The sequence below is a fragment of the Eschscholzia californica genome, unplaced genomic scaffold, assembly GCF_041429995.1.
Source record: "Eschscholzia californica isolate CP2 unplaced genomic scaffold, dmEscCali1.0.p SCAF_5, whole genome shotgun sequence".
Classification (NCBI taxonomy): Eukaryota; Viridiplantae; Streptophyta; class Magnoliopsida; order Ranunculales; family Papaveraceae; genus Eschscholzia; species Eschscholzia californica.
Window position 1 is genome coordinate 222,524 of NW_028238472.1, and position 18,652 is coordinate 241,175.

General features: G+C 35.8%; 5 protein-coding genes across 10 annotated transcripts; 2 read left to right on the forward strand and 3 right to left on the reverse strand.

The window, feature by feature from the left end:
• Nucleotides 1–224: 224 nt before the first annotated feature.
• Nucleotides 225–3,127, reverse strand: LOC147535861 (ADP-ribosylation factor). 2 transcript variants are annotated; one of them, XM_086641625.1, is made up of 7 exons: nucleotides 2,820–3,127; nucleotides 2,070–2,224; nucleotides 1,700–1,770; nucleotides 1,069–1,188; nucleotides 770–888; nucleotides 602–683; nucleotides 225–503 (listed from the first exon to the last, which is right to left on the reverse strand). In XM_086641625.1, exons 2-7 carry the CDS (start codon nucleotides 2,215–2,217, stop codon nucleotides 498–500), a joined length of 546 nt encoding a protein of 181 aa, XP_086497751.1. In that variant the 5' UTR covers nucleotides 2,218–2,224; nucleotides 2,820–3,127; the 3' UTR covers nucleotides 225–497. The 2 variants fall into 2 exon arrangements, with proteins under 2 accessions (XP_086497751.1, XP_086497752.1); XM_086641626.1 differs by having other exon boundaries at nucleotides 2,824–2,891.
• A 2,063-nt stretch (nucleotides 3,128–5,190) lies between these two features.
• On the forward strand, nucleotides 5,191–8,098 carry GLB1 (nitrogen regulatory P-II-like protein). The gene is made up of 8 exons (XM_086643279.1): nucleotides 5,191–5,586; nucleotides 5,678–5,723; nucleotides 5,873–5,900; nucleotides 6,165–6,252; nucleotides 6,754–6,821; nucleotides 6,946–7,015; nucleotides 7,681–7,716; nucleotides 7,878–8,098. The coding sequence occupies exons 1-8, from the start codon at nucleotides 5,388–5,390 to the stop codon at nucleotides 7,949–7,951; spliced, it is 609 nt and encodes a 202-aa protein (XP_086499405.1). The 5' UTR covers nucleotides 5,191–5,387; the 3' UTR covers nucleotides 7,952–8,098.
• Nucleotides 8,099–9,204: 1,106 nt separating this feature from the next.
• On the forward strand, nucleotides 9,205–11,193 carry LOC147535863 (uncharacterized). Of its 2 annotated transcripts, none has more exons than XM_086641628.1 (3): nucleotides 9,205–9,540; nucleotides 9,646–9,797; nucleotides 10,812–11,193. In XM_086641628.1, the coding sequence occupies exons 1-3, from the start codon at nucleotides 9,444–9,446 to the stop codon at nucleotides 10,887–10,889; spliced, it is 327 nt and encodes a 108-aa protein (XP_086497754.1). In that variant the 5' UTR covers nucleotides 9,205–9,443; the 3' UTR covers nucleotides 10,890–11,193. The 2 variants fall into 2 exon arrangements, with proteins under 2 accessions (XP_086497754.1, XP_086497755.1); XM_086641629.1 differs by having other exon boundaries at nucleotides 9,308–9,536; nucleotides 9,651–9,797.
• A 140-nt stretch (nucleotides 11,194–11,333) lies between these two features.
• On the reverse strand, nucleotides 11,334–13,560 carry LOC147535864 (uncharacterized). Its single transcript, XM_086641627.1, has 3 exons — nucleotides 12,538–13,560; nucleotides 11,972–12,116; nucleotides 11,334–11,685 (listed from the first exon to the last, which is right to left on the reverse strand). Exons 1-3 carry the CDS (start codon nucleotides 13,049–13,051, stop codon nucleotides 11,622–11,624), a joined length of 723 nt encoding a protein of 240 aa, XP_086497753.1. The 5' UTR covers nucleotides 13,052–13,560; the 3' UTR covers nucleotides 11,334–11,621.
• A 1,439-nt stretch (nucleotides 13,561–14,999) lies between these two features.
• On the reverse strand, nucleotides 15,000–18,258 carry LOC147535865 (GPN-loop GTPase QQT2-like). 4 transcript variants are annotated; one of them, XM_086641177.1, is made up of 8 exons: nucleotides 17,817–17,926; nucleotides 17,480–17,650; nucleotides 17,150–17,233; nucleotides 16,955–17,072; nucleotides 16,621–16,847; nucleotides 15,944–16,234; nucleotides 15,612–15,817; nucleotides 15,000–15,490 (listed from the first exon to the last, which is right to left on the reverse strand). In XM_086641177.1, the coding sequence occupies exons 3-8, from the start codon at nucleotides 17,225–17,227 to the stop codon at nucleotides 15,232–15,234; spliced, it is 1,179 nt and encodes a 392-aa protein (XP_086497303.1). In that variant the 5' UTR covers nucleotides 17,228–17,233; nucleotides 17,480–17,650; nucleotides 17,817–17,926; the 3' UTR covers nucleotides 15,000–15,231. The 4 variants fall into 4 exon arrangements, with proteins under 4 accessions (XP_086497303.1, XP_086497302.1, XP_086497301.1 ...); XM_086641176.1 differs by having other exon boundaries at nucleotides 17,480–17,693; XM_086641175.1 differs by lacking the exon at nucleotides 17,480–17,650 and having other exon boundaries at nucleotides 17,817–18,258.
• Between the last annotated feature and the right edge of the window lie 394 nt (nucleotides 18,259–18,652).

An 18,652-nucleotide genomic window follows, 5' to 3' on the forward strand; every position in this document is an offset into this window, starting at 1 on the left:
GAACGCGTGTAGCCTTCACTAGAAACAAAATCCCATACCACCGAGTCGACGTATTTCACATACTCCCCAACAAAACGTGTAGCTAGAGATGTAGCGGACTTCCAAGTAGAAGTTTGTTATAACAGAGAAAAAATAAAGCCACAATGGAGTGGGGAAAGAAATGAGAGGGCAAATTGTAAGAGAACTAGAATGAACATATTCGAACTTATTATGGATCTAAAGAGTAGTGAAATAATAAATGCCTTCATCTGTCTTTTTGTACTGTGTTATAGAAACTAAAGAGAGAAACCATTCACAACATTTTGCTTGTTTAAAAAGAAAGGATTGACCAATAACAACCCATTCCTTTCTTGCATCAAGAGAAGAAAATAAAAAGGGACAAAAAGTTAAAATCGATTCACGAACAATCCCACCAAGACAATAACAATAGTAGTTTATATAACATCTCTAATCCAACATTCATAGCAACAGCAGCTCAAAAAAAAGTTCCAACCCCTCTAAGCCTGCAATTACAAAGCCAAGATTTATTAGTTTTCGGAAAATGGATGTGCTTAGAAATTGTGTTAGAGCCAAGAGAATGGTGAATGAATGGAATGAATACCTTGCTAGCAATGTTGTTAGAGAGCCAGTCAAGTCCTTCGTACAGTCCTTCTCCTGAAGTAGCACATGTGCTCTGAATATACCTGCATCCGCAAACATTATTAGTTAGAGAGAGAAAGAGAGGGAAAGAAAGAGAAAGTTGAGAAAGAAAACAAGTACTGTTAGTTACCAGTGACGTTGACGGAGAGAGTGAAGGCCAAGCTTATCAGTGATCTCAGCAGCATTCATTGCATTTGGAAGATCTTGCTTGTTAGCGAACACAAGAAGCACGGCATCTCTCAGCTCATCCTGTCCCATAACAAGAACAATATCGTATTTAGTATATTATTCATTAAGCCTCGCCAAATAAGAGCTTTGAATTCTAACTTGGGACTTGTTATTTTGATGATAGGCCTGGTGGTGGGTAAATCCCTAGGCGTTATGGTAATAATGTAACTCTATAAAGAATTATGTTGAACTATCAATTACCTCATTCAACATCCTGTGCAACTCATCTCTAGCCTCAACAACACGATCACGGTCGTTGCTGTCAACCACAAAGATAAGACCTTGTGTGTTTTGGAAGTAGTGTCTCCACAAAGGTCGGATCTGATTTGCTCAAACAGAAGAAATAGTATAAAAATTAGCACAATAGACAGTCAGCAAGCATGACCATTTAACTACAATTACATATCCTTATGTTTTTGGGCATTTTTTATGCAGATGCACATTAAAATGTGGATATGCTAATGGTCGCCCACGTTGCACGATGATGTATTAGACACAAAATGGTTCATCTATTTTGTTGAAACCAAAAGAATAGGACATGAATAACAAGGTGGATGAATTAGATACATAGCTTATGATTATCTTAAGCAATAGATGGAAGTACGAAACTCTATCAATAATGATCATATGTAGGAGGACATGAATAACATTTGCTATGTGGCACCCAACTAGTGAGCTCGAGATAGTCGGGGACCGTTTCCTGAGTCAGCCGAGGGACTGGGTCATTATATGTTTTATGCAAATATGGTGGAAAAGGAGAGGATGTTTCCTGTCTAATAAACTCAGCTGCACCAATAAGTTCAAAACTCAAACTCTAGGGAGATGAATGTACCTTGTCCTGACCACCAACATCCCAGACAGTGAAACTGATGTTCTTGTACTCCACGGTCTCAACATTAAATCCTGGATTCAAAATTGAAAGTTGAACAAAATATTGATAAACTTATTAAATTGTTCAGGTTCTGCCACTACAAAAGTCCACTTCCAAACGATTGCGGCAAGAAAAATCATGAAATGCTTAACCAAAAGAAGAGTAGTTGTAAAAATCGAGATATAAGTCCATTACTTGTCAGACTTGTTTATTATAACGATACAGCTATATTTTGAAATTCTAAGTAGGAAAAAACTACTCTTAATAATTTTGTTTGCAATTGAAACTAAGTTAAAAGAAAGATGAAAGGAGGGAGGAGGGGGGGGCATACCAATGGTAGGAATGGTAGTGACAATCTCTCCGAGCTTGAGCTTGTAAAGAATGGTTGTCTTACCAGCTGCATCGAGACCGACCATAAGAATACGCATTTCTTTCTTGGCAAAGAGCCGACTGAAAAGCTTGGTGAAAGACAGCCCCATCTTCCTTCTGTTATATATATATATATATATATATATATATATAGATCAAGGGATTTAGAAACAACATATACACTTATCCAATACTAGTTTAGATTAAAAAAGCATACCCAAAACTAAAAATGAAAAACCAACTACATGAAGTATGAATCTAATAAACACAAAAACAAGATGTAATGTAATGATACATTTTTTTAGGTTCCAGAAATAAAATTGTGATCCAATCGCCCACAACAAATACTTTCTTTCAGAGATGTAACATGCATGTGGGACTGACTGACTATTCATTTTCACATACAACTATCTCCTCGATGAGATCGATCGATCAGTTATAACCAAACTTAATCCCTATCATCATCATCATCATAGATCAGACGAATCCAAACCTCCCGACTAAACATAATCATGAAAAATGTAGATCTACTATCAAATCAATCAAACAAAACAACATATATAATCAATAAACTATGAGAATTGAATTTCAAATACACAAATCGAAAACTTATTTGAGATCTAGAAATGGATGTAACTAGGGTTTCGACAACATCGGATCTAGATGAGAGAGTAAAAAAATCGAACAAGGAGAAAAAGATCATCTAGCTTACATACGAAATGGGGAAGAAGAAGAAGAAAAGGTAGAGAACGAGCCTGCCTTGCCTTCTGTTTTCACCACAGAAAAAAAATGAGAGGTAGTAGTGATGGTATTTATAGGCGAGTGAGTGGTAAAGGGAAAAAACCGTTAGAACGTCGTTAGTATTATTATTAATAGCAAATTTGACGGTGATAGTTATTACGCCGTTAAACCCCCCACACACACACCCAAGCAAGCGTTGATTCCACGCTTCACGTTAGAATGAATCTACTGCTACCACCGAATCGAACCTTCTCTTTTTCCAACATTAACAAAAAAAAAAAATGTCACCATGCATGTGGATGGGCACATGGAGACGAAGGAGGATGGCTCATTTTTTGACATAACATCATTGTTTTTTTCTCTCTGCCTTGTACACAATTATACATCTTCTTGATAATATAATCTTTTCTAATTGTAAATCAGTGGATGTTTGAAAAAAAAACAATGTGTGCGAAGGAAGTATCAAATAAGAAAGGAAAAGCTTTCAGCAAAATAAATAAATAAATAAAAATGAAATCAACAGAATCTTTTAAATTTCAAAGACTATAAGCATACAAGTTTTCTGTAAAAGTATTAATTTTTCGACAAAACTCAAAGGATAATAGATATCTTATGCTTAGTTCTCTAATTTAAACTTGAATCAAACTTTAGAGATCTATGAGACTCCTAGTTGCATTGTAAGTCCGTTCGCGGCAGATTTAGCCAACATATATTATTGCTCTAGTAGCTAAAAAAAAGTAGGCAATAGCTTATTTTCATTAAAAAAAAAAATATTTTATGCTTTAAACAAGTTTGCAGCCTCAGGGTACTCGCAATATCTATATTGTTTTGAGAGTTTTTTTTTTTTTTAATTGTTCAACGTGTGCCTCGAACCCCTAACCTCTAGGTGGAAGATTCTACCTCTTACCACTCCAATCAAGGGTTGTTGACTTGTTTTGAGAGTTTAAACAATGAAAGTCAGTATAAAAAATCTAAAATATGCATGCATCGAGGCTATGTATCTTAATTGAAAAGTCGTTTTAGATGGAACGATATAGAATGTATCATGTATGTGCAACACTCATATCAGCAAGATTTCATTGAAAATTCAAACGCTATTAGCATACAAATTTTTGTTTAAGATTAATATTTTCGACTAAGCTCAAAGGATAGCTAATACCTTTTATTTAATATGAGTCTATGGCGTCGGTTTATATTTGAAAATATCCACTGCCCTTTCAAGAATCTAGAAAGTAGAATTCGGCTTTACATGAACAACCAAATTTTTCTTTGGTCGGTGGATGTTCCTTTTAAAGTTCGATGGCTACAGTTTTTTTAAACCCAACAACTTTTGAACTAAATTTAAACGGTAGTGAACACTGTGTTTTATAGGAGTCGATGGCCTTTGCTTAAATTTGGAAAAGTTCGAGCGGTTTGAAGAACTAAACAATGAAATTCATACAATATAACAAATGCTTGCCTACGATGTTTTACATGAACACCCCAAATTTCTTGTGACCCCGAGATCGGAAAATTTCCTAAAATATAACAAATGCTTGTGTATGATGTTTCTTCAGAACTAACAATTTTTCTGGCCGAACTCAAAGGACAACAAACATTTTATGCATCCCATACCTTCCGACTTAAACTCGAAAAATCAATATGATTTTGAGGGCCGAAACAAGAATTCAGCCCTAATGGTAAAATATCCACATCGAGCCTTTAGATGAACAGAAAGTCGTTTTACATGAACAACTCGAATTCCGTTCAATCACAGATCAAAGAAATTTCTTTCAAATTTCAAAGACTACAACTATATATCTAGTTTAGGAAGCCATTTTACACAAATGGTCAATTTCGTGCCACTTCGACCAAATTTCCTTCCAAATACAAAAGTTATAACATACAGATTTTCTTTGAAAATTAAAATTCAAAGGAGAAACTACGGACTCGATCAAACTGTCATTTTAAATGGACTCATGCAATTCCCACAAAATTTTCTTCAAATTTAAAAGCCATAACACATGAACTTTTCATGACTCGGTTATACATGTGACTTAAAGAGGAACATGTCAACCACTAGACCGGAGATGTCTATTAGTAGCACTTCAAAAAAAAAGTACTATTGTCTGTTTTTGTGTACAACTAATAAAGGTATTATACGACAAGTTTTGTACATCATTTCTTGTTCTAGTAATTGGACACTCACTCCGCAACTCTTAGGCTCCCGGTTTAACTCTGTGGAAGTAGAAATATGAGATTTACTCAACTTTGTTATAAACAAAGATAAAGATGGATTAGAATCACTAGATGAACTTTAGCCCTTTAAGATGACCTATAATGTCTTGTAATTACTCTCCTCTAGTCCATGTCAAAAATGAAACAAGTTGCATCTTTTGTGGGTAAAGATGGTCTGCCTATAGCAGCTATACTGGACCTGTTTATACCTGGGCACCCCAATACCTTCACTTGTTAAAAAGTGAGGAACGCCCAAATTCTCAGACAAAGACAATCATAACAACGTCTAGTAGTAAACACTATCTATCTATCTGGTTCAAGCATGGCTTCCATCGCTGGATCACAATCACTTCTTCTTCTTCACTCAATTTCACATTTTACCGACTCCCCTCTGTTTAATCTCAACTCTACTGGTTCTTCTTCCATACTCAAGAAATCTCAAGTTTCACAATTTAATTTAAGCCTAAAACAGTTCGGAAATGCTTCCATTCTTCCTGTTGTAAAAGCACAGAGCGTCCCAGGTACAATCCAACCTGTTTTCATCTCTCACTCCTAAATAATCATTTTGGTTGATCGATTTAATTTATGGGTTTGCTTTCTTTCTCTTGATAGATTACATTCCGGACTCTCAATTTTACAAAATTGAAGCGATTTTGAGGTGCATGGATCAATCTCTTCTAGGGTTTGACTATTATTTAGATTTCATTAATTTCATTGTGGGTATTCTTAGAATCTCTTTATCTGAAATGGGTTTTGTCTAAATTTCTAATCATTTCATTTTTGGTTGGTGAAATGGAACCAATCTAGGCCATGGCGAGTTGCTCAAGTTTCATCGGTAATGGAAGTTCTTATTTTACAGTTTATAACTTAATTTTGTTTGTTTAGTTCATAATCAAGGTTAATCAAGCCAAGCTTCCTGATTATGGTTAATGGTGTATTCAACTGTCATTTAGTTTTGACTGAAAATGGTGATGATAATGAAAGAAATTGGTTTGAAATGCATATATACTAGGAAAATTTACCCACATTTTTAGCTAAGTTATGAAGAAAAAAACTCTCTTCTTCTGAAATTGCATGTTTGCTTTTGTAATATATGAAGGGTTTGTTGAAGATGGGTATACGTGGTGTGACGATTTCTGATGTTCGTGGCTTCGGTGCTCAGGGTGGATCGACAGAAAGGCAAGCTGGTAACTGATCATTCTCTTTAACTTAATTTAGATTTCCCTTCAAGTACTTCGACTTCAATGTGTTTATCCAATATAAGAAGTTTATATATTTTTATGGCGGCACTTGCGTTTTCCTACGCTAAAGAGGGAAAGGATAAGATCACGATTTTGTAGTTGTCGTCTTCCTTAATGGTGACAACCCTTTTATTTACTCGGTTTGGTTGATATTGATGCGAGTTTTCTTAAAGTATTTTAAAGCTCTACCTTACGTTTTCAGACAATCGTCTTTGAAACAAAGCAGCTTTGAGGGAATCCTATTATGAGTTGCTTACTGAGACCGGTTTTTGGAAGCAGTGGCTTATGAAGTCTCTTGTTACATTTTTGTCAAACAACTTTCAAACGAAAATTGCAAAAATAGAGAGTATGTTTATCCATGAAAAGCAACCCGAATGCCGAAAGTCAGCCTTTGATTAGGTAGAGTCAAACTTGTCTCTAATTTTGTTTTCACTTTTCTTGCTGTAGGATCTGAATTTTCTGAAGACATGTTTGTAGCTAAAGTAAAACTAGAGACTGTTGTGAGCAAGGCTCAGGTACTTATCATTCCGGAGAGGAATTTCATAGGGTTTTTCGTGAACTATTTATGGTAACGATGCTATTGACATCGACACTATCACGTCTATGAGATTATAACTTGTCCATTTTGATGTTTTCTAGGTTGAAGAAGTAATTGCCAAAATAATCGAGGAAGCAAGAACCGGAGAGATTGGTGATGGCAAGATATTTTGTAAGTTTTAATGCCTTACCCTAAGGAAGTATTATAAATTAGGGTTTCTTCCTCTAGAAACCATCTATCTAGGGAGAAACTATCGACATTGAAGGGTCGTTCAGAAGAGCTATAGGTGTAGCAAATTGCAGTCCAAGCTTTATTAGCTTAAATGCTTAGTTCAGTAATTCACTAATTCTTAAATACCAAGAAGAAGCCGTCGATAATGACTTGCCGAGATCTCTCCTTAGTCTGGTACCTTTAGCGTCTAGGTACCCAACATCATGTTGGCCTCTATTCTCCTAACGGTTTTGCCGTTTAAGTGCATGGCTTTTTCATTGGAAAAGTCCCAGATGGAAATTTTGAACCATACTTTATTGAACTTTTATATGAATGACGAGCTAATCATCGGCCTATGTCATCTCCATGCACACCGCACAAAAGAATATTTATATGTGGTCGAGAACGTTAGCTAATTAGTAATGTTGAAGATAAGCTCGGAAAGCCAATCAGTTGAATAAATGCCAATTTTTTATATGATTATCATTTCTAAAACTGTTAATCAAGTTTCTCCCTTTATGAATGTGTTGTTATCTATCCGAGTGAACAAAATCAAAATTGTAATTATTTGATATTCATGGATCTTCGATGACTTCAAGATGTGACATGAATTCATTGTTTTGCAGTGGTGCCTGTTTCGGATGTAATAAGAGTTCGCACGGGTATGCATTTTTATCCTTCTAGATGATTTTTTTGTTCGTTTTAATGTCAACTATTTCTATTTCAAGGAGGATAATTTTCTATTTGAGAATCAAATTTTGTGTCAAGACCCAAATTACTTATGAGTATAAAACTTATCTTATTTGTGGATATGCAATTACAGGCGAACGTGGAGAGCATGGAGAGAGAATGACTGGTGGACGCTCTGATATAGCATCGACTGCAAAACTCAATTAAAGCTTCCAGTTAGAACCTTGAAAGTCTTGCTTCTTTTTGTCTTCTTTTAGTGGTAGACAATAACTCTCTGTTAGCAAGACTTGTGTTGGGAAATATTTAAAGACATGCTTTTATTCCTATTAGAATAGAAAGTTTTTGGTACAAAAATAATTTTGAAGCAGATTTCAGGAAGCAGTTTGAGGTATGTTTTTTTTAGTCTGAATTTGAACAGTCTGACTCAAATGCACTAGATATCAACATGAATTGGCCATTCAGACGAGAGTGGCAAAAATGTTATGAAAACTAGTTGTCTTTCACACCTAGAGAAAAACAAATACTTAATTGATTTTGTACAAGATCTGTTGTTAGAGCTAATTGTGGCACAGATGAAAAAAAAGAAACTCGCACTATTACAAAACTAAGGTTTTTCAATCCAGATTTCCAATGTTTATTTTTTATGTTCACCAAAATTTGAAAAATTATAGTTGAAAGGAGTTGATGGGCGAATGGCTTAAATATGAAGATTTTTGGTTTATTTTAGGAATTCTTCATAGAGAAGAAAGTATTTGTGAGTAGTTACTCGATAACCAAGGACGGAGCCAGGATCCAAACCTAGGCCCGCCTAGCCTGTAAAAGTAAAAAACTGGAGGACGCGCACATCCAAAGCCAGGACCAATTGGGCTAATCAACTTTCTTCGACAACTACTACCTTCTAATATAGACATTAGAAAACTTACCCTGGTTGTTTTCTTGACAAACACCACATTCTAATATAGACATTCAAAAACTAACTCTGACTACAACCGGGGTTAGTCTCCATGTAGCTCCACCCATGTCGATAACTACAACACTTTTTAGGGGGAAACCATTTTCACTATGAAATTTTAAGGGAATTGATTCATCCAATTCTAAAACTTCTAAAGCTAATTTCAACTCAAGGTAACATGTTTGTTTCTCCTCTTTGGATACCCTGCCTCAATCTTACTATATCAAACTTTATTCTTTTGAAATCTTCAAAATATCGAGACAAACAAGCAAACACTCGCACTGTGATGCTTTCAAACATAGATGTTATTGCCTTAACAATTTGAAGGTAGACGATAAGTACATGGGGAAGTTTTAAAGACGCCTCTCATAAGTGTTATCGTCGTCCCCACCACCTATTTTGACTTGGTAAATCTAGTTCGACTGAATTTAGTTGTAGGCGTGTCCAAGTCGATGGATTTTGGACGAACTATGTAACAAATATTGGCTGGAGTATGATGGTTTGAGTAATATGCGATAGTACTTCTCAAGTCCTTTCCTGTCTGTTCAAAAAAAAAAAAAAAGTCCTTTGGTGTCGTTGTACATCAAGCCAATTTTGTAACCAAATCAACTCGACTGGACGGATTTTATAATGTGGAGAGTGCCTATTTTGTGTGGGGACGCTTCCTTTAAAACTTCCCTGAGTAGAGAGAGTATTATTAGAGTGTAGACACTAATCTCAGGACGACAGAACCTAGCAAGTTGCCCAATGGCGATGATGATGATGATGATGAGAACCTGGAAGCAGATAATCTCAGAACGATATTTATCGAGATCATTTTCTAAATCAGCACCTCAATACGTAGGTAAAGTTTCAACCTTTTCTTAGGGTTTTTTTTTGTTTGTAAAGTTTCAAATTGTTTTTAGGGTTTTTTTTTTCTTTTAAGATTGAAGTGATTGATTTTTGGCAGTGAAGGTAGGAATACCAGAATTTCTGAATGGAGTAGGGAAAGGGGTTGAAACCCACGTATCCAAACTCGAAACGGAGATGATTGGTGATTTTCAGAAATTGCTTCTTACTCGTACTCTCAAGCTTAAGAAACTTGGAATTCCTTGCAAACACGTAAATACTCATTCATTCCTTTCCCCCCCTTTCCCCTTTCTTTCAATTTCATTATTTCTTCACCACCATATAGAATAATTGCCCTAATTTAATACCCAAAATAAAAGATTCACATAATTACACGTTATCGATATTGTCCCTGCTCTCGACACCCTGATTCCAAGCACTACTACTACTGGGTTTCGTCCTTGACGAAGGCTCCACGAGCCCACCCAAAATGTCTCCACACTTACTAAGCTGGAGCATCCACCTATAGCCCAGGCTTTAACACTCTCCAAAAGCGATGTGGGACTATTACAATTCAGTACTTTACTTCGATGATAGTCTAGATACCAATAGATTTTCGTTTCTTGTTATGTAAACGAGTGTATTTTTGAATTTGAATGATAGTTCGAAGTTGAATGCAATAATTAGGAAAGGTTCATCTTTGAAACCAACTTGAGTTATAGACCTACACTGTTATTATATTAGAGACGGAGTAATAAACTTGATGTGGCCTGTAATCTTGATTGCCATTTTACGAAATAGTGATCAGTTTGTGTAATTTGTCATGACCTATGTATGTCCCATGTTGTGTGTTTCTACGAATTGTTGGTTTAAAGTCTCTAGCTTGTGTCCTGTTAAAGTCTCTAGCTTGTGTCCTGTATTCGTATTTTAAACTATCATCGTACAGTTGTTAAGAACTCTAGTTGCTCTCTATCTTTTGAAAGTAACGAATAAATGTTTCTCTCCAACAAGCCATGTTATCTTGATTATTATTGATAGTTGTTCTCTTGTTGTTTTCAAAAGAAAGGGTATCATAAATTTCCATCTGTTAATTTTGTTTGAACAATCTTCTGATTATATTTATCAGTCTCCTTTAACTATAAATAATCGTGGCAACATCTTGAATTTGTTGATCCGTGTAATAAACCTTCTTCGCTTGAACATTACATAATCAATAGTTTCTTGCTTTTCAAGTATTAGTAGCTTCTAAAGATTGAACCTAATATATGTATTTCTTTGGTGATGCAGAGAAAGCTGATTTTGAAGTACACCCATAAGTACAGGCTAGGACTCTGGAGACCTCGAGCTGAGCCTTTGAAAGCTTAATCCGACATCCATACTCTTAACCACAAATCTTATGGTGCTGAAACCCGAATCTTTATGATCGGTAGCTACTAGAATCAATGCACTGCAGTCAACCCTAAGAACCTTTTGGGCGTGCCTTCGGTTTTTGCTAATACTCTAAAACTTTTGTCGAGTTTATTTTCAATTTATTTTGAATTACCATTCGAACAAAGTTTTTTGCTTATAATGGTGGACCTGGTTAGAGTATTATGTCAGTGTGAGAGCACCATAACTTTTATTCACTTCTAAAAAGAGGCAAATATATTAGTTGGTATTGGCAGTATTATGAACTTTGAAAACCACCGACACCTTATATATTTCACACTTCCTGCTTACGCCACCGACACTATGAAAACCGGCATATAATGAAAAGAGTAAGTAGATCCGAGTGGGGAGTATAGAAATGGATCAATATCTCAAAAAGTGTTTTTAGTAGTAAACACGAAATATATCGCTATCAAAAGTTTAACATCCCTGAGTTCAATAAATTATTGATCAATATTTCAAGTTGTACAAGAGCCTAGGCTCCCTCTCTCGGGAGCCTTTATATGCTGGGTCATTCTAGCCCTCCTCACCCATATGTACACACACAACTAACAGGACCAAAGATCTCTAAAACGAGCTGTTACGGGATTTCTCTCGAACTCGCTCGAAGATCACACAAGTGGTTCTTCTGTTACTTTCCTCTCTTGTACCGTGGCAATACTCTCTCAATCACCCTGCCTCTTTACTCCCTGCATCTTCGTGAGGAGCAGATCCATATACCTGTTCTAACAAGCTGCAACATCATGGAATAAGAGCCCTAATAAAAAAGCAAACCTCTAGATTATAATAGCCAAATCAAATGCACAAATGTCTTAATGAATTGTTGCACTTAGTGGTAAGTAAAAAGGTTCTGAAACTAAAGTTTCATCGAAGATAATTCGTCAAAATTGTGATAAAAAACGGGTTCCCTCTTAGCACACAAACCATATATACAGCGAAAACGGCAAGTGTAACCAAACAATGTATACCCCCAGCAAGAACAAGTAACTATTAAACCAAACCGAAAAAAGTTCACATACCTGGGAGACAGAGAGTCAGATTTATCAGTTCTATCTGCAGATTTTTTATTGTAATACTGAATCGAAATCGAGCTTCCTCTCATTCCTACTGCTGATTGAGGAGATCCTTGTAAGCTCATATGAGGACGACCTTTAGACGACATTCCTGCATAAAAAAACAAGCACATTAAGTACTACACTATCTCTACTTTGTAGAAAGTATAATCAGTAAAAATCATCGCAAATGTGCCGCCCCAAGCCTTAGCAGTTGCCAATATTGTCCCCGCTTTTACCACCTCACTAAGATACCGGGTTTTGTTCTCGGCGAAGGCTCCGCGAACCCCCCAAAAGGTCTCGGTACTTACTAAGCTTGAGCGTGCACTTACAGCCTGGACTCTGGACACTTTTGTGAGCGATATGGGACTATCACATCAAATAGTTCTAATTCGCACTTGTATTTATACCTAAGATTGTATCGGACCGATCAATGAACTAGTTTCTAGTGACATATATCATGATATATAATATGGCTAAACAAGAGGTAAAAGTAATGACATTATAAATTCACATTCTAATAGAAATTTTACCTTGAAAGATTAGTACTAGGCAGAAGATAAAAGTGATAATCATAGCACAAAGATTACTATTAGATGATGCAACTTTTGCTGCTTTCAATTTCTTCTGCGCTTTCATTCGTTCGATCCTCGCCCGTTTCAACATAGCGAGAGCAGCAATCTCTCTTATCAGCTTCTGATCAGCAGCATCTAGTGATGGTCCTCTTGGAGGTCGAGGTGGTTTCGATGAAACCCTAGAAGAATTATTTTTTTTCCCACTTTCCTTGTCTGGTTTCTTCATCCTTACTGATTCCTCTCCTTGAGATTTTTTCTCTATCAATACCTCTGTATTTTCAGGACAATTTGAACTTATCCCACCATTTTTTACACCTTTGACTGATCCATTATCACTCAAAAACCCACTCCAAATCTGACCCAAGATTGAAATTGATTCCTTATTCCCAATTTCTTCTTCTTCTTCACTAGTAGTTCCACCATTTTCAAGATCAATCACTACTTCCTTTTCTCTAATACCCGTTTCATCCATAACAAAATCAAATCTTTGGATACTCACTCTTAAGTAACTAAAAACCCAAAAAAAAAAAACTTCAATTTTTAAGAACTAAAAACCAAAAAAAATCAATTTTTAGACTCAACCCATTGAAACAAATCTTCAATTTTGTGATATGAACATGATGAGATGAAAAGCATTTCAGATATCATAGTGTCTTGAAACCCATGAAAATTGAACAATACCCTTTGGTTTAAAATTGCTTAAAAGGAAGGAAAGAATAAAAGGCCCTAGATCCAAAGCAGATGGGAATAGCTAGCTAGCTAGCTATTGAGAGAGTCCATGGGAAAATGGGAATTCACCAAATAAGAGATACTGTATAAAAAGAGGAGAGATGAATGAAACCTTTGAGAGTTTCCAAGGAAGCAATTTCAATCAACTTACCCCCCACCACACTGCTGATGTATATAGAGAGAGAGAAGATGGTGGGGTAGAGGGTGGGAGGAGAAGGTGAAAAATTGTTTGCTTTGGGATTTGGTTTGGATATTCGTATTGTGAAGGAGCATCCTTTAAGTAGTTACTTCGTCGGTGGTGGTGGTTTAAGCCACTAATCACTCTACTAATTATGGGTCCCACTGGTTAATGAAAGAAGGTAGCTGTATTTGTTTAGACAAATTTATGAAGAAGACGACGTCTACTAACGTAGGTGATTAAGACCCACAATGTTACATACTGTATGAGAATGTTAGAACCGTCAAGTATGAGGAGGGAGGGGTTAGGTTAGGGTATAGAAAGAGAGAAGCTTTATTAGTTGGAGACTTGGAGTATTAAAAAGTCTGCGGCATATCACGTGTATCTCTTGATTACACATGGGATGACAAATTTAGAGATAGAAGAAGAAGAGAAAGAGAGAGAGAGAAGCCACACATGAATCATGAATGGTCGAGTTTAATAAAGCTTGCCTATTTGGATATACATTTCTAGCTACATACTTCATTCAATCCTCATTTTATTTTAAAAATAAATAAATAAATTTGATCAAAGTCAATTTTTGCTCACACCATCAATCCACTATTAAAACCAAGGACTACCACTATCATGCTTTTCTTTCTTTCTCTCAATTCCAACAAAGAAATACGATTCTCTCTAACACAACCTTCTCTTCGTCTAACAACATTTTTCATACAACAAAGCTCTGCTTTCTACGTCGTCACAAAACTTTCTACTTTTTATTTTAAGTTTACCTTTAAGACATTAATGCATAGATAAAGGGAAGAGGGACTGGTAGGTGAACAAATTTGAAGATCTAGAGAACAAATTTGAAATTTTTTCTTTTATTATTCATTTATTTGTAAGGAATATATTGTTGATGAAAAATGTGATGATGGAGTTGAGGAGTGAGAGAATCATGATGGCAGTGGAGGTCAAAGATAGTGATGGAAATGAAGTTTTGTAGGGTCGTGAGTCAATTGGGAACGAATGTGTCGAAATTTAAGTGTATAAGATTAAAACAAAGTTTTTTTTTTTTTTTTTTTGATGAAATAAGATTAAAACAAAGTTTAAGTGGTGTTAATAATAATATTATTGTGACTGTAAATGAGAGGTGGGTCAAAATTAAGAGTAATAGCTACAAGCCAGCTAAACTGCAAATTACCGGCAACCCCTTCTTTGCCCTAGGCCCATAAATACGCAAGGAAAACTCACTTTGACCTATAATAATTGCATCCACAATCTTGGCTTATAAACTAAATACAACCAAATTGAATTATTAAAAAAAGAAAATACTACAAAAGTATAACTACCACAATTCTAAATACAAATCAGCCGTCCATCAAAAATGAACGAGTGAATTAACATAAAACCAAGACAGCTAATTTTGTGTAGGTCCAGAATAAATTTCGACCTTTCAGAAAAGAAAAAAAGAAAAAAGAGGAATAGACTTCCAACTTTGAATCTCTTCTAGCACTACTCATAAAAATAGCAGTGCAAGTGAACATAATTGTATGACATTTAACGAGGAAAGATCAGTCTCAAATTGTTCTTTTTCTTCCATGCTTTTGGGATCTACTACTAAAAAAGCAAACAAATCAAAATGACTTCACCAGTTTAAACATACCAAAATTCACCCTTACAAGAAACTAACTATTTACCAAGATAGGATATGCAGTCTGTATATATATTGAACCAAAAGCCATGTCAAAGACTGTAGGAGGTTGTTAAAACTTGAAGTCGATAACTTCTTCGTTCTCACCATCGTCTTCTCCATCGTCTTCCTCTGTTACCATATCAATCTCGTATTCGTCTTCTTTGTCATCTTCCTCCTCATCTTCGTCCATCTTGTTTTTCATACCTGTACTTAAAACCACAGATTCTCCGCCAGATTTCTCCATGTCTTTCCTCAGCTTCTCCATGCTTTTTCTTCTTCGTTCATCTTCCAATCGTTGTTTCTCTGCCCGTCTCTTATCAAGATCAGCCCTGGAACCGCACAAAGTTAAAAATTTGAAAGAAACAAAGAAAAATTGTTCAACTCAAGCAACTATTGTGAAAAAAACTACTCCAAGTAGGGTAAGAAAATTCTTAGAGAGTGAAGTAATACTTGTAGGTTTCCATGTACTCGTCGGCACTTGCATCTATGGACTTAAAGAAGGCATCCATTCCAGCACCTGACACTGCAGACACGCCTACCGAGCGGAGATTGTTATAGAATTCATCGAGCGCTAGTGAGAGACTTCTCGTTAGGGTTGATGTGTATGAGTTATCTTCGTCAAGTGCCGTGTGAAATGCCTCAAAATCAGTCATCCACTATACATGTAAAATTAAAATTTCTTGTCAGTGACAAACTTGTTGTTGGATCAATGTATATTAGAATGGGAAAACACAGATTAAATATTCGACAATCAACAAAAGATCGATCAATAAAAAAAATACCTCTACAGCAAACTCATGTTTAGCCACATCAATCTTGTTGAAGGCTAAAACAAGTGGCAACCTTGTCTTGTATAATATGCTACAAGCATAAAGCATATTACTCATGAAAGTAGCCGGCCTAGCAGAACGAGGTGTATCAACCACATAACAAACCACAGTGGGAAAAGTCGAAGCAAGAGCTTCAGTAATTATTGATCCTGAAGCTGACCAAGTAAATATCTCAATTTGACCAGGAGTATCGATAAAAACATAATCTAGCTGATCCGCTCGCTTCTCAATAACTGATACAACCTGAAAAACACAACATTCTGATAAAACTTAACCACAAAATTGTGGTAAAAAAAATGCACATTTCCAAGTTATTTTGTCAATTGTTGTGCATGAACTACATGATTAACATAGGAATGTTATTTTCTAATTTGAATGAAGTATTGCTTGCTTCCCAAACTATAACGAACCAAATTTCGTTCCAAGATAAGAGTGAAATGTCGAAAACTACAATTATCTTAGCTTAAAAAAAAAACTACAATTATCTTAAGTTCCAACATCTCTAAAAGTGTTTAATGAGTAAATGGGTATGCCTAATACTAATAGAAATGGAGGCCAGAAGTTAGGCTTCAAAGCACATATCACCAAAAAATATGAGATACAGACTGCTTGTACAGATTTTACTTTACCTCGTCAAATTTTGTTGCGAACAAGTTAAGTGATGTCAAGATTCCTCCATTAGGACCAAGATTGAACTGCTTCATAACTTCCTTGTATCGAACAGTATCTCGTATATCGATATTCGCACCATAAGGAAGGGTCATAACTGCTGGATCAAGATTAACTACATATCCTCGAATGTTTGAAGCTTGTGTATGGCAAACCAAACGATGAAGAAAAGTTGTTTTACCACTACCTAAATAAGTCAAAAATCCAAGCAAATTTTAGAAAATCATCTTGTAAAACGAAACTGACACAAACAATAAAAAAGAAGTACAATGATAAATTTGTAAGAGTACGTGCCTGCCATCCCAACTACAATGATAATAACTGGTTTCTTCTTGAAAGTCCCTGATGAAGATTCATCTATCTGTAGTTTCTCCATTGACTCCGAAATATCTGCTTTTTCTTTACCCTCCTTCTGAATTCATATAATGAAAAGCCAAATCAACACAACTTAATGAGAAGGAGAAAATGGTAGAGAAAAGAGGAATATACTTGGGTGGTAGAAGAATCCATTTTCATGGGCACTGGTTCTTCAACTGTCATTGAATTTGTATCAGAATCCATATCCATTGCCCCCTGTAGATTATAGATTGTAACAACGATTAACACCAATACAAACAACAATTAACAACAAATCAAACAACAATTAAGCAGCAACAACAATGGATGCCCCCTGGCCACCATTGAAGACATCCAGAAATGCCTCATTCGACCTTCAATTCTCTCTAACCGAGAAAGAGAGAGAGAGAGAGAGAGAGAGAGAGAGAGAGAGAGAATGGACTGCTGGCTATGATTAAGTTTGAATAGAGAGTGAAGACATACCTGCTGGCTGCTGCTGGAGAAGAAGAAGGAGTTGGAAAGAAAGAAAACAAAAACCTAGCAGGTGGTTCTTTGCTATTTTAACCCCAATTTCTAATTACATTCCTAGTTTTCCAACTCGTACGCATCAACTCGTAATCTTCTTCATGAAAATCTGAAGAACTACGAGAAACCCTAGTTGATTGTGAAAGAACTACTCTAAGCCTTCATTCATAATCTTCCTCACAAGAAAAAAACAACCCTAGATAAATGGACGGTAATATAGAAACCCTAGATAAACTAATACGAAAACAAAAGTGACAACACCAAACCCTTTACATATAAAACCCTAAAGAGTTACCTTGAAGTCACTTGGAGAAGAGACAGACGGAGTCGTCTTCTTCGTCGAAATCGATTCTGCCGTCAAAGTCGAGCTCTGCGCGGGAAGAAGAGTATGTGGAAAATAAGACTGGGAAAAATAAAGTTCTACTCCTCTTTTATTACCCCCGATTGACTATGGTTGATTCTATCTGACCTCCTTAAAATTATCCATTGGACAAGTTAGCCCCCTCATCACATGTTTGGTTAGTTGATTGATGTTTCTTAGAGACCGAAAATGTCACGGCACTGAAAAAGTTGGCGTTAACCAAAATCCGACGGTTGGATTCACGGCAATTTATCTTGATAAACACAAGATGAGTGTGAGTTGTTGGATACTTGGATCTCATTTCATGCCAAGATTTTTTGTTACTCTATCGTCTCTGTTTAGAACATTGTTTTGTTAAAAAAAAAACACCAGACACAAATAATTATGTGTATTGACATCAAGTCTTTATCTTAACTCTTCATCTCGCCCACTAGCTTTTCATCGCTTCCCGTCTTTTAGGAAAAAAAATTTAATTTAGAATTTGATTCAGGGGAGAAAACCCTAACAGAGACAAATCTAATTTTAGAAATTTTCTTTCCCAAGCCTTTTGTTTGATAAGAAAGAAAAGCTAGAATTTAATATAAGAAGCCAAGCGGGAAAATATCCAACACAAAAAACAAGACTTAAAAGTCTCAAAATGTTGGAGAGACTATCAAATATTATCTGACAAATCCAAGTATCTATTTCTATACTATACTGCCATTTTGGGATATTCATGTTTTGCATTTCCTACCATTTAGGACTTTTTCTAAGTTAGACCTGAAATTTAC

Bases quoted from the DNA above. Each gene is read 5' to 3' on its own strand.
- LOC147535861 (XM_086641625.1), bottom strand. From the start codon at position 2,217: ATGGGGCTGTCTTTCACCAAGCTTTTCAGTCGGCTCTTTGCCAAGAAA. The intron at 1,771-2,069 runs GTATGCCCCCCC...TTTTGAATCCAG, and splicing joins CACTACCATTCCTACCATTG to GATTTAATGTTGAGACCGTG. The intron at 684-769 runs GTAACTAACAGT...TTGCGGATGCAG, and splicing joins TCTCTCCGTCAACGTCACTG to GTATATTCAGAGCACATGTG.
- GLB1 (XM_086643279.1), top strand. From the start codon at position 5,388: ATGGCTTCCATCGCTGGATCACAATCACTTCTTCTTCTTCACTCAATT. The intron at 6,253-6,753 runs GTAACTGATCAT...TTCTTGCTGTAG, and splicing joins ATCGACAGAAAGGCAAGCTG to GATCTGAATTTTCTGAAGAC. The intron at 7,717-7,877 runs GTATGCATTTTT...ATGCAATTACAG, and splicing joins TGTAATAAGAGTTCGCACGG to GCGAACGTGGAGAGCATGGA.
- LOC147535863 (XM_086641628.1), top strand. From the start codon at position 9,444: ATGGCGATGATGATGATGATGATGAGAACCTGGAAGCAGATAATCTCA. The intron at 9,541-9,645 runs GTAAAGTTTCAA...GATTTTTGGCAG, and splicing joins ATCAGCACCTCAATACGTAG to TGAAGGTAGGAATACCAGAA. The intron at 9,798-10,811 runs GTAAATACTCAT...TTGGTGATGCAG, and splicing joins TTGGAATTCCTTGCAAACAC to AGAAAGCTGATTTTGAAGTA.
- LOC147535864 (XM_086641627.1), bottom strand. From the start codon at position 13,051: ATGGATGAAACGGGTATTAGAGAAAAGGAAGTAGTGATTGATCTTGAA. The intron at 12,117-12,537 runs GTAAAATTTCTA...TTTTTTATGCAG, and splicing joins CCTAGTACTAATCTTTCAAG to GAATGTCGTCTAAAGGTCGT. The intron at 11,686-11,971 runs GTATGTGAACTT...ATGATGTTGCAG, and splicing joins TCTGACTCTCTGTCTCCCAG to CTTGTTAGAACAGGTATATG.
- LOC147535865 (XM_086641175.1), bottom strand. From the start codon at position 17,227: ATGGATATGGATTCTGATACAAATTCAATGACAGTTGAAGAACCAGTG. The intron at 16,848-16,954 runs GCACGTACTCTT...TGACTTATTTAG, and splicing joins CATTGTAGTTGGGATGGCAG to GTAGTGGTAAAACAACTTTT. The intron at 16,235-16,620 runs GTAAAGTAAAAT...TGTGTTTTTCAG, and splicing joins TCGCAACAAAATTTGACGAG to GTTGTATCAGTTATTGAGAA.